This window comes from Phaseolus vulgaris, chromosome 11 (genome assembly GCF_051622355.1).
Source record: "Phaseolus vulgaris cultivar YP4 chromosome 11, ASM5162235v1, whole genome shotgun sequence".
Lineage (NCBI taxonomy): Eukaryota > Viridiplantae > Streptophyta > Magnoliopsida > Fabales > Fabaceae > Phaseolus > Phaseolus vulgaris.
In genome coordinates, this window is record NC_143508.1 from 49189642 (window position 1) to 49207301 (window position 17660).

At 34.3% G+C, this 17660-nt stretch overlaps 3 protein-coding genes across 3 annotated transcripts; all 3 read left to right on the forward strand.

Annotated features, from left to right (window-relative positions):
• The first annotated feature begins 431 nt into the window (after window positions 1-431).
• Window positions 432-3317, forward strand: LOC137830246 (uncharacterized). The gene is made up of 5 exons (XM_068637447.2): window positions 432-1370; window positions 1459-1516; window positions 1810-1893; window positions 2012-2147; window positions 2792-3317. Exons 1-5 carry the CDS (start codon window positions 734-736, stop codon window positions 3053-3055), a joined length of 1179 nt encoding a protein of 392 aa, XP_068493548.2. The 5' UTR covers window positions 432-733; the 3' UTR covers window positions 3056-3317.
• Window positions 3318-5430: 2113 nt separating this feature from the next.
• Window positions 5431-6057, forward strand: LOC150023329 (uncharacterized). The gene has a single exon (XM_090297810.1). It carries the CDS (start codon window positions 5431-5433, stop codon window positions 6055-6057), a length of 627 nt encoding a protein of 208 aa, XP_090153936.1.
• A 4859-nt stretch (window positions 6058-10916) lies between these two features.
• Window positions 10917-16480, forward strand: LOC137830235 (serine/threonine-protein kinase RHS3). Its single transcript, XM_090297811.1, is given in 4 exon segments — window positions 10917-10934; window positions 13451-13546; window positions 13548-14158; window positions 15613-16480. Coding segments are annotated over 4 exon segments (1593 nt in total).
• The last annotated feature ends 1180 nt before the right edge of the window (window positions 16481-17660 follow it).

Here is a 17660-nt window from a genome sequence, read left to right on the forward strand (position 1 = left end):
GAGATTCCATACAGCTAAAATGACTAGACCAATGATTGGTCCTTTTCTTGCATTTTTTTTACCTTCCTTCTCCATCCTTGGGAAGAGAAGCATATTATTACAACAAAGTGGAAATGGGGGAAGTTCCATGTAAGAAAAACAGGGTTCATGACTCCAACACAGCAAAATATCCCACCAAAAAAATCCCCTACTAAGCTTCCTTGATTCCCACCTAAAAGAACCCTCATAATTCTAACTCCAACACTTCTCATATCAACAAGAATCTTGTTAACAGTTAGACTTAAATATATAAAAACTGTCATAAAGGTTAACTGATTCTATCATACCCTTTATTTAATGGTGATTATTATAATATTATGAAAACACATGAATAGAAGAATGCTTTGTTACAGATTTGGTTAGCATTTACTTAAGAATAATAACAATTATTAGGTTGAAGACATTGTCAAATGCTCACTTTAGAAGTCTATGTCATAGTTTGGCTAAAGTAACACCTCTCACAAGAGTTTGTATGGCAGATTCCCACCTCCCCATGTTACAACTTCCCTTTAACTATCCCCACCATCCTCAAATTTTATAAAACCCCACATAGCTCCCTTCACTCTCCTTCAATCTTTCAACACATCCTTCCTTTCTTCCCTTCTTCCTCTTGTCATCTCCTAATCCATTGAAACTTCTTCCTTGTCAACACTCCCCTCACAAAATACACATTCCAATCAAAGCACACAACAAAATGTGCAGCTCCAAGAACAAAGTGACTGTAGGCATAAAAGCCACAGCCACAGCCAAATATCCTGAGGCCAGAATCAATGGCAGGCCAGTTCTGCAACCTACTTGCAACCGAGTTCCTAACCTTGAGAGGAGAAATTCAATCAAGAAAGTGTCACCAAAATCACCTTTTCCACCATCACCACCACTTCCAATCAAGACCTCATTGACACCTCCTGTTTCTCCAAAGTCTAAGTCCCCTAGGCCTCCACCTATAAAGAGAGGTAATGATAGTAATGGACTGAACTCAAGTTCTGAAAAGATTGTGACCCCAAGACACACCATCAAAACTCCAACTCTAGAGAGGAAAAAGTCTAAGAGTTTTAAGGAAGGATCCTGTTGCACTTTGGTTTCTTCTGCCTCCATAGAGGCATCATTAAGCTACTCTTCCACTCTGATCACTGAATCCCCAGGGAGCATAGCTGCAGTGAGGAGGGAACAGATGGCATTGCAGCATGCACAGAGAAAAATGAAGATTGCCCATTATGGAAGATCAAAGTCTGCAAAGTTTGAAAAAGTTGTTCCTCTTGATATTTCAACCAATCTTACATCAAAGACATGTGAGGAGGAGAAGAGATGCAGCTTTATTACAGCTAATTCAGGTAACTGAATTCAAAGTTCAGTGCAATTTGATTCCCACCTTTTATACTTCTGCAATGTGCTAATCTCAATGTCTCTTTTGCTACATAGATCCCGTCTATATTGCTTATCATGATGAAGAATGGGGAGTTCCAGTTCATGATGACAAGTAAGTTATCATCTTAGTTGGAAAATTTTTACAAAAAACACTTCCAAAACGAATTAAATTTTTCTATAGACTAAAGTTTATACACAAATTCAAATTAACTTTTGAAAATGTTAAATAACAAAGCTTCTATAAATTAAAATTTCAACTTGTAAGAAACTCAATTCATTCTACCATCATACTTTCTTCTCCTGTAAATATTTATTGAGAAATTTATCCAAGGAGCAGAACCTTTGACCAAACCAAAGATATGTAGAGACAAGTGATGATTAACAAAAACATTATTGTGTGTACAGGATGTTGTTTGAACTTCTAGTTGTAAGTGGTGCACAGGTTGGATCAGATTGGACCTCAATCTTGAAGAAACGTCAGGATTTCAGGTTGGATTCTGCAGAAAGAAACATACAAATGCTTCATTGCACAGCACACCATCTTGTACCTTTCTTTTGATGGGGTCCCCTTAAATAAAGCAACTGAACAATTTTAAATTATTTGCAGGACTGCATTTTCAGAATTTGATGCAGCAACCTTGGCCAACATGACTGATAAGCAAATGGTATCTATTAGTTTGGAATATGGAATTGATATAAGCAGAGTTCGAGGTGTTGTTGACAATGCTAACAGAATTTCAGAGGTAACTAAGAATCAAGCCTAAAAAAGGGCACCCTTTTACTCTATCTTTTCTAATTGGTCTCTCTTATTTACACACATTATGGCCCTCCAAGACCACTAGTTTTCATGAATTAAGTGAATATTCTCTTGACAAAAAATAAAACAGATTAGTTAAAGAGTATCAATGATGAGAAGTACAATAATGAGTTTTTCATTCCACTGCATTTTGCTACTTTCTCTTCAATTCACCACTAGACAAGAAAGTTTGCATATGAACAGTTCCAGTAGGAGATAGATTTTAATGTCTGGCCCCATATAAATTGATTGATCCCTATGTTAAATTTTCCAACCGCATCAACCTTGTGAGACATGTCTTTTAATGTAATTATTATTATATGACAATTTATAATTGGATAAAACTGAAAAAAAAAGAGTATACCATGATATATTCTAACATAAAAACAATTTGTAACTACAATTTTTTTTTCTCTCTCTCTCTTAGTTGCTAATTTCTTCTGCTCAAGTGTTACATTTTAATAGAGGAGACACAGAAAGAGACATGTAGTATAAATGCATATTGGGCTAATTTATGTGATAACACGTTATGTGGTGAATGAATCAAGATATAGATTTTTAACAATCTCTTTCTGAATTGAGTGATTACAGATTAACAAGGACTTTGGTTCATTTGACAAGTACATTTGGGGTTTTGTCAATCACAAACCCATCTCCACGCAATACAAGTTTGGCCACAAGATCCCAGTGAAGACATCAAAGTCAGATAGCATAAGCAAAGACATGCTCAGGAGAGGCTTTAGGTTTGTAGGTCCCACAGTTCTTCACTCATTTATGCAAGCAGCTGGGCTCACCAATGACCACTTAATCACTTGCCATAGACACTTGCAATGCACCAGAGAGTCCTCCCTATAGTTCCAACTTCAACTCAGAAAAATGAATTGACCCTGAGGAGATCAAGACAGAGATTATGTGTGCTGAAGAGCATATATATATATATATATATGTGTAATGTGCTAACTATAGTTGTGATATTACTTTGTGTATAATATTAGACTAGATTAGATAGGGAGAGAGGCAGAAAAAAAAAAAAGGGTTTTCTGATTTCATGTGGTGTGTGGAGTTGAATGACAGTTTGGTTGTGGTTAATTAATTTCCAATTGATGGTTTAAGAAAATGATTAATAGAAGAAGAAGAGTGTTTTTTTTATAAATAAATAAAATAAAATGAGACATTTCAGGAATGTCCCAACCTTTATACAAAACCCCAAAATCAAGTTTCCTAGTACCCTACCAACTAGAAATCCGACAGACAATGCACTACAGGTCAAAGATAAAATTTCAGATAGGATACAGAAACCCAACAAATACAGTTACCTCACCCCACCAAATATGTCACACCCTCAATCAAGGACATACATCCAACAACTAAATACATCTAACAACTAAAACAAAGTCTTTGGCAACAGGTTGAAATACCATACCCAAGTGTCAAGCACAACAAACCAATACAATACATAACATCTAAACAACTAATCCATATCTTTGTAGCAGGCTGAGTTGTACCAAAAATCCAATTACAAACATCAACAACCCGATCCTACGAGGAGGATGCATAAGCTGGAAAAAACCGCAAAAAACACTTAACAGCTTCCCAATCTGGCTACACCAGTAACTAAAAAGAGCCACAATCCTTTTGCCTTAGCTCAAATATCATACAGATTCCAACATCAAACCGAGAAGAAGAAGAATGTTTAGGATGGTGTTATTAAGTAGTGAGGCTTAGGGGACACTGAACCATGTGCATGTGGTATTGTAAATTTTCTAACATCAAACACTACAAGAAAATCACTAAATAAAAAATAATTAGTCACTATATTAACTAAATTAGATATTATTTTAGAGACTAAAAAAATTATTGGTATCTAAAGTAGTTTCTATTATTCATAAAATTTATAAATTAGTTTTAAATTGGTATCTAATTAGCTACTAAGATTTTAGCTACTAATTACTTTGGATTCTAAAGTTGGTAACTAAAATATCAGTATCCAATTAGATACTAATTTAGAAACTAGTTTATAAATTTTATTAACAATAATTTTTTTAGTCTCTAAAATAGTATCTAATTTAATTAATATAATAACTAATTATTTTTTATTTCTAAATTTTTTATGCAAACTAATAAAATTTGCGAATTTGAATTTGTTACAAACTCTAATGGGATATAAATTCTTAAGATTGTCATATTTGGCTAATCATGGTGGCATATCCTTTGCTCACAAAAGCAATGATAACCTAAGTTTTAAATCATGGTGGTATATTCAAACAACATTGGTTAACTATATGTACTGTCTAGGCCGAAAGGTCAACCGAAAGGTTGTACCAAAAGTCTCGACCGAAAGGTTGTACCGAAAGTCTCAACCGAAAGGTTAAATATAAAAAGTAAATAAGTAAAATTAAATTAGTGATTATAGCAAAGCCCATAAGATGGACCTAAATATACAGGTGTGTGTTTTCAAAATGTTAGGTGCAAAAAGAAAATACCCAAGTAACTCTTAAGCCCAATAAGAGAGCCTTATAAATAGAGGTTCAACTCAAGAGGTAAGTAAGATTCAATTGATCTGATGAACATAAAACTATATCTGACTTTGGCATCGGAGCGCCTTGCAGGTACACACACCCACCTGTGAGGAGAAGAAGCCGAGAGCCCAACCCGAGAAGAAGCCGAGAGCCAAACTCGAGTAGAAGTCGCGAGAGCCCAACCCGAGAAGAAGTCGAGAGCCCAACTCGAGTAGAAGCCGCGAGAGCCCAACCCGAGAAGAAGCCGAAAGCCCGACTCGAGAAGAAGCCGCGAGAGCCCAACCCGAGAAGAAGCCGAGAGCCCAACTCGAGGAGAAGCCGAGAGAGTCCAGCCCAAGTTCGGAAGATTTGTAAAGGAGTTGATCTTATCAACCTTATTCTAGTGTTCTTGGTCCTTGTTGTAAGAACATTTTGGCGCCCACCGTGGGGCCGAGAAGTAACTGAAAAAGGTTGAACACAAGATGAATCAAAGAGAAGAACAAGGTGGAGAGCAATCTGGGGAGCAGAGAGATAATCAAAATTCCATGTCAATGGCTATGCTCATGCAGTTACAAAGAGAGTTCGAAACACTAAAGAAAAGCAATGAAGAGGAGTTAAGTATGTTAAGGGCGGAGAATGCATACATGAAAAGGAAGTTGAATGAAGAGACGATTTTAAACACATCATTTGAAACTGTTCAACCAAGAACACATATCCACAAAAGGGTACATAATGAGGAAAGATTTGAAACTACAAGGAAGAGAATACCTGTTAGGAATATCTGTTAGGAGGCATCCATTTTCCGAAGCCATTATAGAAACCCCACTGCCCGAAAATTGGAAGAATTTTACCATGGAGAAATATGATGGAGGTACAGATCCTGATGAACACATTGCAGTATACACAACGCAGATAAGTTTGTATACGTGGAATGATGCCATTTTGTGCCGAGTATTCCCAACAACTTTGAAGGGAGGGGCTCTGAGTTGGTTTACTCGGTTGCCACCGTTATCCATTGATTGTTTCAACACTTTAGTAAAAAAGTTTGGAGCTCATTTTGCTACAAGCCGATCATATCATCTGACATCAATTGCCTTAGTGAATATAAGGCAAGAAAAGGGAGAATCCCTAAGAACATTTATGGAGCGCTTTGGAAAGGTAGCACTAAGTATCCGCAATCTCAGTCCGAAAGTCACAATGCATCATATGATTACAGCACTGAAACCGGGACCATTTGCCGACAGTCTTTGCAAAAAACCGGCAACCAATCTTGATGAGTTAAGGCAACGTGCATCAAAGTTTATGCAGATGGAAGAGTTGAGAGAATTTCGAGGGCGGATGGAAATGATAAGAAGATAAGTGAAAAGGAAGGAGGACATTCGTTTAGAAAAGGAAGAGAATAATTTTGTAGCCGAAAGTTTCAACAATATACACTGTTGAGTAGTAATGGAGCAAGAATCTTACAATAAGCAATGGCAGTAAAGATAATCCCACCACCAAAGAAGGAAAGAACTTCAGAAAGAGCATATCAGAGTAAACATTGCCAATACCACAAGAATCATGGTCGTCATACAGAAGAATGTGTAGCTTTGAAAGATAGAATTGAAGAACTGATTCAAGTTAGGCAGTTGAAACGCTTTGTTAGAGATGTAGGGATAAGGAGCAGACAAAGTCCAAGGTAGTTAAACACTCATCATTGTATATAAAACCTTTCGGTCAAGGATGATTTTTATGTATAAAGAAAGTCTTATTCAAGATTGAAACACTTAATGAAGAAGTTATTCATATGAACAGTCAAACTGTTAAATTCATCAATGCTTCGTATACTTCAAACCTCTCGGTCCAGGATGCTTTCACTTCAGGTGAAATCCCTCCCGAGAGTGTATCTCGTACTTCAAGCCTCTCGGATCAAGATGTTTTCACTCCAGGTGAAATCCCTCCTGAGTGTATCTCGTTCTTCAAACCTATCGGTCCTGGATGCTTTCACTTCAAGTGAAATCCCTCCCGAGAGTGTATCTCGTACTTCAAACCTCTCGGTCCAGGATGTTTTCACTCCAGGTGAGATCCCTCCCGAGAGTGTATCTCGTTCTTCAAACCTCTCGGTCCTGGATGCTTTCACTTCAAGTGAAATCCCTCCTGAGAGTGTATCTCGTACTTCAAACCTTTCGGTCCAGGATGCTTTCATTTCAGGTGAAATCCCTCTCGAGATTGTATCTCGTACTTCAAGCCTCTCGGATCAAGATGTTTTCACTCCAGGTGAAATCCCTCTCGAGAGTGTATCTCGTTCTTCAAACCTCTCGATCCTGGATGCTTTCACTCCAAGTGAAATCCCTCCCGAGAGTGTATCTCGTACTTCAAGCCTCTCGGATCAAGATGTTTTCACTCCAAGTGAAATCCCTCCCGAGAGTGTATCTCGTTCTTCAAACCTCTCGGTCCTGGATGCTTTCACTTCAAGTGAAATCCCTCCCGAGAGTGTATCTCGTACTTCAAACCTCTCGGTCCAGGATGTTTTCACTTCAGGTGAAATCCCTCCCGAGAGTGTATCTCATACTTCAAGCCTCTCGGATCAAGATGCTTTCACTCCAGGTGAAATCCCTCTCTCGAGTGTTTCATTCAAATCAAATCTCAATCAACGGAGTTCTTATTTAAGAAGTCGAAAAGTTATAGTCCGAAAGGTAGGCAGAAAACCAAAAAACCGAGAGGTCTTATCAAAAAACCGAAAGGTTCTAATACAAAATCGAGAGGTCTTATTAAAAAATCGAAAGGTTCTAATACAAAAACCGAGAGGTCTTATGAAAAAACCGAAAGGTTCCAATACAAAACCGAGAGGTCTCATTTTTTGCATGTCAGAAAACAAAAACCGAGAGGTCTTATCAAAAAACCGAAAGGTTCCAATACAAAACCGAGAGGTCTCATTTTTTGCATGTCAGAAAACAAAAACCGAGAGGTCTTATCAAAAAACTGAAAGGTTCCAATACAAAATCGAGAGGTCTTATAAAAAACCGAAAGGTTCTATTACAAAAACCGAGAGGTCTCATTTTTTGCATGGCAGAAAACAAAAACCGAGAGGTCTTATTAAAAAATCGAAAGGTTCTAATACAAAAACCGAGAGGTCTTATGAAAAAACCGAGAGGTCTTATGAAAAAACCGAAAGGTTCCAATACAAAACCGAGAGGTCTCATTTTTTGCATGACAAAACAAAAACCGAGAGATCTTATAAAAAACCGAAAGGTTATAATACAAAACCGAAATGTCTCATTTTTTGCATTGCACAAAACAAAAACCGAGAGGTCTTATCGAAAAAACCGAAAGGTTCTAATGCAAAACCGAGAGGTCTTAAGACAAAATCGAGAAGTCTAAATAAACATTGGCGTATCAGTATCAAGTCCAAAAGTTCAAACCTATAAAAATAGTCAAAATTGGTCTCTAACTAGAAAAACCGAGAACTTTAATTATGAAGTTCATAAACAATTATTTTCGGTTCAAACTCAAAAATCGAAAGGTCCAGGTTGCAAAGTATTTAAATAATTTTATACTTCAAAACCGAACGGATAAATTGGTTATATTAGATGATCTAATTTTATCTTTTCTGCATACTTATGTTAAATAAGATTATTCACTAGCAAGCAATTAGGTTACGTGCTAAGTAAGTAAAATATTATATATGGTTTGATGCTATACATCCAAAATAACTTCTTCAGGATTTTATGTCAATAATAAATAAATAATAGCTTATGATCGAAAGATAACATTTAAAGCATTTAAGTCAAATGACCGAAAGGTTAGGTTGGCACGGAGAAGTTAAGACCGAGAAGTCTATGATAGCATTTGCTCGTTACCGAAAAACAAAATTAATCAATCAGATCACATAATCGAAAGAACAAGATTGAGAAGTCTGTGATAATATTTATGGGTAACCGAAAAATAACATTAAATATTTCAAACAAATAACAAGTTGGTTAGGCCGAGAGGTCTAAAATGATATTTAATTGGTAACAAAAAATGGCTCGAATTAAAAGAAAACAATAAACAATTATATTAAGTTCAAAAGGTGGTTTCACGACGAACCTAAAACTTTCCAAAGGAACTATTTCATGTAAATCTTTAGGCATGAACTACTTTCACTTAAACTTTTTTCCAAAGAATATTATATGTAGTTCTCGTCGTCAAAGATGCTTTTTTTTAGTTGGGCAAAGTGCATCGAAAATTATCGAATATTATCGAAAACTAATGTCGAATACTGATGATGCCGAAAGATGAGGTCGAACATGTTTGTTATATTAGATGAGTTAAACTAAGATATATGTTTTAAGCATAGTTAGCCAAATACTAAGCCGGATACTGAAACCGAAAATGCGAGATGTATTTATTTTAGGTTGGAAAAATACTAAAACCGAAAGTTAGGATCCGACACGTTGGTTATATTAGGTGATATATGGTGCGGTGAACGTGGACAATCACATCTTCACTTTATCTTTCATGCACATTTGTGATAAATAAAGATTATTCATTAGCAAATAATTGGGATACGTGCAAAGTAAATAGAATATTATATATAACTTGATGTTATACATCCAAAATAACCATCAAGTGGTTGGGACAAAACATGTTAAGAACCCTGAAACTTTACTTGGGAGTTCTTACAAAACAACAAACTAAAACAAGCTATTCGGCGCCGGCATGCCTATCATCATCAGCCCACCATCTTCATCTTCATCTTCATCTTCATCATAAGGAATTTCACTGATGGGCATCAGTTCGTCATTATAAAAATCTTTGCCCACGTCGAAATTTCCAGCATCCAATGGAATCTTGTAAAAATACTCGGCTTGCTAGAGAGGTTTTTCAAAACCCAACTTGTGTTGCTGAACAACATAACCCTCAGCTCGAGTAACCCTTGAATTCAACTGGTTTATCACAGATTCTAAACGAAGATTATTATCAGCTTCAGCTTTCTTCGCAGCAGAAAGATCAGCGAAGTTTCCTTTCAAACGTTGAATCTCCTCGTCAAGGGATAACTTATGAGTCGTTAACTCAGTAATCTCATCCTTCAGACTCTTTCTCGGCTTCATAACAATCCTTAGCCTTAGACAACTCTTCAACTTGGAAAGTTAAGGATCTGATCTTCTCATTTGGTTCAGTTGCTTCCTTTTTCAATTTTTCAAGTTCAAAAGAAGAAACAACATCCTTAGTCTCTTCTCTTATTGCTTTGCCAATTAGTAAAGTCCGACTAGCAAGCTCAATCACCGAATTTGTAAGAGAAGGAATAGTAGCCTACGAGAACATGTCACGAGAAGAAGCATTGGGACTAGTATGCACAAAATCCGAAAGTTATAGGCCGAAAAGTTGGCCGAAAGGAAATCCGAAAGGTAAACGCCTTCAAACAATTGTTATCAATTTTCAACAAGTTATAGGCCGAAAGGAAATCCGAAAGGTAAACACGACTTCAAATATTATGTTATCAATTTTCAACAAGTTATAGGCCGAAAGGAATTCCGAAATGTAAACGGCTTCAAACAATTGTTATCAATTTTCTATAAGTTATAGGCCGAAAGGTTGACCGAAAGGAAATCCGAAAGGTAAACATCTTCAAAAAAAAAATAAAAATTATGTTATTCAAGACTCTTGCTAGATTCAACCAACTCTTTATTCAGCTTCAAGATCTATAGCTTCTTCACTTGAACTCATATCACTACTAGCTTTATTCTTCACAACAGAAATGATGGCAGATGAAACAATTGAATGAATATCCTGATTCATCTCAATTACTTTCCTGATAGCCTCGTTACTCATGTCCAAAAATTCTGTAAATTCATCAGAAATAGAAACAGAGCTTGAAGAAGACATTATACCTTTTGAGAGTATTCAGTTCAATCTTTCTGAATCAATAAAAACAAAAAACCCTTCCAAATGAAGCGTTATGATATCACAATTATAACTCATCATGTCAAGCGGCATAATCAAGAAAAGTACATGAAACAAGGCAATACTTTGATACGAAAGGTATTAAATACAAAATTTGTCCTTTTCATTAGGCATAACGTCTTTTTCAAATCCTCATGCCTGGGGGGCTAGTGTACTGTCTAGGCCGAAAGGTCAACCGAAAGGTTGTACCAAAAGTCTCGACCGAAAGGTTGTACCGAAAGTCTCAACCGAAAGGTTAAATATAAAAAGTAAATAAGTAAAATTAAATTAGTGATTATAGCAAAGCCCATAAGATGGACCCAAATATACAGGTGTGTGTTTTCAAAATGTTAGGTGCAAAAAGAAAATACCCAAGTAACTCTTAAGCCCAATAAGAGAGCCTTATAAATAGAGGTTCAACTCAAGAGGTAAGTAAGATTCAATTGATCTGATGAACATAAAACTATATCTGACTTTGGCATCGGAGCGCCTTGCAGGTACACACACCCACCTGTGAGGAGAAGAAGCCGAGAGCCCAACCCGAGAAGAAGCCGAGAGCCAAACTCGAGTAGAAGTCGCGAGAGCCCAACCCGAGAAGAAGTCGAGAGCCCAACTCGAGTAGAAGCCGCGAGAGCCCAACCCGAGAAGAAGCCGAAAGCCCGACTCGAGAAGAAGCCGCGAGAGCCCAACCCGAGAAGAAGCCGAGAGCCCAACTCGAGGAGAAGCCGAGAGAGTCCAGCCCAAGTTCGGAAGATTTGTAAAGGAGTTGATCTTATCAACCTTATTCTAGTGTTCTTGGTCCTTGTTGTAAGAACACTATATATATATAGAGAGATACAACTTTCATGCAGAACACTTTGGCTGCATCTTCTTGTTAAAACCAAGACCAAATAAAATTTTAGCAGCTCACATTTCTGCAGTTGATGCATCAATGGCTTCCAACATTAATGAATAGTTTCAAGTATTTGGCCACCCCATCATCCTGGAGCAAAATCCAATTGAGTAAGCCAGTTATCCAAAAACATAAAATGTGGAGCAACACTGATGCTATACTATGACAGCAATGCAGACATGTCATAGGCTTCAAATTCTCTGGTAAGGTGATAATATCCATGTGACTTGGCATAGGTAGCTCTGGGGAAGCAATGTGTTAGAATGGTCACTCATTGTCGAGTCTCTCTTAACTCACACACTCAATATTATCGAGAATTTCTCAATTCATATATTCAATGTTATTGATGTGAACTTGATAACTTCTATATAAAAAAGTTAGTTTAATAAAGTGAAAATTACTCAACTTGTATACTTGATTTTATCTCTAGTTTATTATAATTTTCACTTAAAGTAGTGGATTTTTTATAATAATTTTGAATCATAAAGATTTTTTATAAAAATTTGAACTAGTTTTGAATTATATATATATATATATATATATATATATATATTTATAATGTTATATTTTACTATAAACTAGTTCAAATCCAACAATCATAAGTGAACTAAGGTATATCTATTAAATGGAAAAGAAAAATAAAATAAAAGCATTATTATTAATTTTTTGAATCATAATATTAAATTAATAACATAAATATTATATATAAAATAACTATTAAAATAACAGTACAATATAAGAAAGACAGAAAGAAAATAAATTAAATATACAAATATATATGAAAAAATATGTATATTTTAAACCATTACTTCACAAGAGAATTAGACGCTAATCCATTCGTCTTAATGGTAATTAGATAATGCATATTACAACCACACTAGTTTGAGTAAATCATTTTAATCATTTATTTATTATGCACACATTTTATTGGTCTATTACTATCTCCCCTCTTTTGTTCCACAAATTCCTCTCAAGAACTCCTAGTGTTTATGATGATGGATGGTGATCCAATCAAGAACAAGCTATTTTCAATATTCATTTCTTATTTATTTCCTAACCAAGGAAAAATTCTCTTTTCTTCTTTGTTTCTTTGTTTCTTTGTTTTTCAAATTTTCAAAATTCAAAGATGTCTCTTCATTGATATACATGCAGGGGAAACATATCATTGTTTCTCTTGTTCAATCTCAGATAGCCTATGAAGTTATAAAAGGTGTTATTGATATTTCATTTAACTTTTAGTTTTGACATATATAGCATCTCTTTTTGATTATACATGATGAAATGGTTTTGATTTCTAATAATTGTAAACATTATATCATACATGTATTTGACTTTTACCACACTTAATTTGTTTATTTTTTACATTCCATTTGAATTGAGCATTGTTTCTTCATCAATTTGATGCTTGTATACAATTAATTTGTTTATGACTTCCTTTTTCCTCTATGTGGACTTGAAACTACAACACATTTTACTTAATTCATATTTTTTTATAATTATATATGTATTTTGAACAAATAGCTACTTATTTTTACAACTTTTCTATTAGAACTTTTGGTCAAAAAAATTAAAACAATTGTTTCTTAATTTGTTATCAAATATAGCCAATAACGAGAGGAAATAAACCTAGAAATATGTTTAATATGATATTGAAACAATAGTTCACATGCAAGATATCCTTTAATATTTAATATTTGTGTTTGTAGAAATTCCTCTTAAAAGGTGTCATTGCATTGTTGATCAAAGCCTACCCAAAGGTCCAATTTTACCTAAAGTAAGAGTTATTTGTTATTTCATTTAAGCATAAATTTTTAACCACAAAATTATTGATGATGATTAGTGGAAATTAATTGAATTTCAAATGCAGATCCTTGAGATGAATAGGCTTATGCAAATTCATCAAATAATTTAGAAAGTCATATCCAAAAAAAAAATTAATATGCAAATCATGTTTAGATAAGTGAATACAAAACCAATAGAGAAAGAGAAATAGACCAAGTTTCTAAAAGTAATGCAAAGGTGACAAGTAAACCAACATCTAAACCTCACCATTTTTGCAGATCATAACAACAATATTTCTGAGTTTTCCACTACTCAACACCCAAATCCAAGTGCAAGAATGCTTTCAAATCACAATCCTTCAAGCACATCATCAGAAGAAATAGCAAAACCTACAAGGAAATTTCCTTTACCTGCACGAAACACCATTCAAGGTCTTAGAAGTGGCACTAGCTCTAGCTGTGAAAGTTTAGAGAGCATTTGTAATGCACATATCAAGCCACATACTAGAGGTGATGTGAGGTGGGATGCAATTAACATGGTTGCTAAGGGTAATGATCTTAATCTCAGTCATTTCAGGCTTCTGAAACGTGTTGGATATGGTGATATTGGAAGTGTGTACCTTGTGGAACTTAAAGAAAGCAAAGCATTCTTTGCCATGAAAGTTATGGACAAGGAAGCACTTGCTAGTAGAAACAAGCTTTTGAGGGCACAAACAGAAAGAGAGATTCTTGGACTTCTCGACCACCCTTTTTTACCAACTTTATATTCTTATTTTGAGACTACTAAGTACTATTGTTTGGTCATGGAGTTTTGTAGTAGTGGCAGTTTGCATTCTCTTCGGCTGAAGCAACCCAACAAGCATTTCACTGAAGAAGCTACTCGGTTAGTTACTTAAACACACATATACATTGCACTTGGATTCCACCAAAGTGTATGCTACAATACTTATTAGTCATGATTATGTGTATTAAGAAGCGCACTTTAAGCCTAACACAATCTCATAAAACCGGCTTATGAGGTGAGGTTTGCATCCACTTATATACTATGAAATGATCTATTCTAGTGATTGTTTGTTGGGTTTATCAGGTCACCCGCTATTGGGCCGTTATCGGACCACCCATAATATGTTGTCTCACGCACAAGTTATCACTCTCGGCGTGAGGGGATGTGTTGGAGATCCTACATCGACTAGAGATTGGATCATTTCATAGTATATAAGTGGGTGCAAACCTTACCTCATAAGCCGGTTTTATGATGTTGAGTTGGACTTAAAGCCCACTTCTTAATAATATGTTAATATGTTCAAGATAAATTATTAAAAAATTTATATCGACAAAAAATAAATTGAACTAAATAAAGTATTTGAGGGATGTTACTACCCATGTACACAAAACGGGAGAGACAAAAAAAATTTCAGCCCTGCTCAATCCTAAATTGTATTACATTCCAAAAAAGTTTTCAAATATATCTTAGTTCCAAACTAATTCATGATATTAGCTTGTACATAAAGCTCATTACCAAAAAATTCATGCTTGAGATCACCACTCCTGAATTCAAATCCACAAAGTGATCCAACAATGATTAATTAGATTATGCAGCAAGAAAATTCCAAACTAGTTTAATGCTTTATTAATGAAATAACATGTCACTATTTCATGAAACAAATGCAATTTACTTATTTCTACCAATTGTCCTCTTTTAAGTTAAGAATGAAATGTTATAAATTGACACCAGTAAGCTTTTCTTGTTAACCTTTTTTAACAAAGTTTTGTTTACTACATTCCTTTTCATTTTATATTTCTACACATACTTCTAATAAACTGAAAAATATAGTAGCTGCAGAACTATTATGCTACTTCAGAAGAAAGAAAAGTTATTAACATAAGAGCATATTTTGTTTGCATGTTTAATGTACTATTTCTCAAAGCAATGCAATTGCAATCATATAACACAAGAGAAAGAAACATTCAAATCTTTTACCAACTAAATTGTGCACTAATAAGAACATATGTAACAAATTTTGCAACAAATTTAAGAATTCAATATCTTATTATAAGAAAATGGTATATCAGAAGATGGTAAGAAAAGAAAATGGTATATAAGAAGATGGTAAGAAAAATTATAATGTCTTGTTTTATTGTGTGTATTTACATCACTCCATGTATAGAAAATATATACGGCAGGGAGACTTTCTCTTCAAATTATAAGCTAATTATGTGATGATCCATTAATCATAAAATTCTATCATTATCAAATTAATTACATATACATAATTACATATAATTACGTATAATTTGATAATCATTATTTCCTTTAATACTTATTTCATACGACAGGTTTTATTGTTCAGAAATTTTGCTAGCTTTGGAATACTTGCACATGTTAGGCATTGTGTATAGAGACTTAAAACCAGAAAATGTTCTAGTTCGAGATGAAGGTCACATAATGTTATCAGATTTTGACTTGTCTCTTCGATGCTCTGTGAATCCTACACTAGTGAAGTCATCATCTGCACATGAAAGTAGTAATGGTCCTTCTGGGGGCATTCTGAATGATGAGCAAGCAATACATGGTTGCAAACAACCCTCAAGTTTCTTTCCACGCATTTTGCCTTCAAAAAAGAATCACAAGTCAAAGTCAGATTTTGGCCTCATGGTTGGAGGATGCCTCCCTGAACTAATGGCAGAGCCTACAAATGTGAGGTCAATGTCCTTTGTAGGGACACATGAGTATCTTGCACCTGAGATTATTCGTGGTGAAGGACATGGTAGTGCAGTGGATTGGTGGACCTTTGGAATCTTCTTATATGAGCTTTTGCATGGTATAACACCCTTTAAGGGTGCTGGAAATAAAGCTACCCTCTTCAATGTTGTAGGACAACCCTTAAGATTTCCTGAAAAACCCTCTGTTAGCAAAGTTGCAAAAGACCTTATACAAGGGTTGTTGGTGAAAGAGCCTCAAAAAAGATATGCTTACAAGAGGGGTGCCACAGAAATAAAGCAACACCCTTTTTTCCATGGAGTGAATTGGGCTCTTGTTAGAAGTGCTACACCTCCTATTATACCAGAACCTTTGGATTTTTCTAAGTATAGTAGAAAAGCAAAATATTCACCAATGGATAAGAAGATTGCAGATATTGTTGCAAGTGATAAAAGCAAGCATACACAACCAGATTCATCTTATGAAGATTTTGAGTACTTTTAGAAGAATCTGTGATGCTTTGTTTGTACAAAAATGTACATTGCATATCTCAAAACAAATTTTGAAAGATATCTCCAAAATTAAATGTTGTACACAAACATGTAAATTTCAGTAAAAGATTTATTTTCCCCCACTTCTTTTTTTTACTTTCTTCTTTATATTGTTTTAGCATTGCATTGATAGCTCATTCTAGAAAATTTTCAAGTTATTAGTGTACAAAATGTTTAGAAAAATTTCAAATTATTAGTGTACAAAATGTTTAAAAATACTTGTGAAATACTAGGAAATATTGTAATTATATACAATAAAAATACCATAGCAACATTTTTCACCAAATAAGTTGACTACAATGTAAACAAAATATAATAGACTCTATCAAAGTTTTTTCTTTTCTTTAAGAATATAATCAATACTTTTTAAATCAACATCAAGATCAATAATTTTAAAATGTAGATTTTAATTAATTTTTTGAAAATACTTTAACACAAATAATCAATAAAAATAATTTAAATATTACTTTTAAAAATATTATAAAATTAAATTAGTGTAAATGATGATTTATTATATTTACTAGATATATGCAATGTGTTTGGTAAAGTTAATAAGCTAATTAGTGATTTCTTTAATTAACTTAAGGTTTAATTACTTTTTTGTTTCTATATATAAGTTCAATATTCAATTTACTACATTAATTTTAAAAAAAAATTGGTCCAATTTTTTAAAAAAAAATATACAATTTTTGTCTTTTCTGTTAAATTTGTTGAAGATGGTTGCTGCCTCTTCAAGACATGTGTTTGATGAAGATTTCTATGTACAATTCATGTATATTTCCTTTTGCTTTAAGTGTGTCTTAGGTAGTGTTTTGAGGTTGGTTAAGAGTGGGCTTTTTGCTGAGTAACTCACCTCCTACCCTGCCCATGTGATAAGAACAAACATAAGGTTTCTTAAACTGTTTTTCACATGTTTTACAAAAAAAACACGTTTACTGCAAAAAAATAAATCTGTTCTTTTCTAAATAAACAAATTCATTTTTAAACTGATGCCTTGGCTAAGTCTTGTGAAAATTAGATTTTGTGCATCATATAGTTTGACTAAGTATTCTACCCTTCAAAACGACTGTGTTTTAAATAGTTAAGCTTTTCTGTTTTTGTTTTGAAAAAATAAATCTGTTCATCTGTAAATG

What these genes read in the sequence shown, in the direction of transcription:
- LOC137830246 (XM_068637447.2), top strand. Translation starts at nt 734, where the DNA reads ATGTGCAGCTCCAAGAACAAAGTGACTGTAGGCATAAAAGCCACAGCC. An exon ending in GTTCCAGTTCATGATGACAA is followed by an intron (nt 1,517 to 1,809) that starts GTAAGTTATCAT and finishes TTGTGTGTACAG; the next exon opens with GATGTTGTTTGAACTTCTAG. An exon ending in AAGAAACGTCAGGATTTCAG is followed by an intron (nt 1,894 to 2,011) that starts GTTGGATTCTGC and finishes AATTATTTGCAG; the next exon opens with GACTGCATTTTCAGAATTTG.
- LOC150023329 (XM_090297810.1), top strand. Translation starts at nt 5,431, where the DNA reads ATGAGGAAAGATTTGAAACTACAAGGAAGAGAATACCTGTTAGGAATA.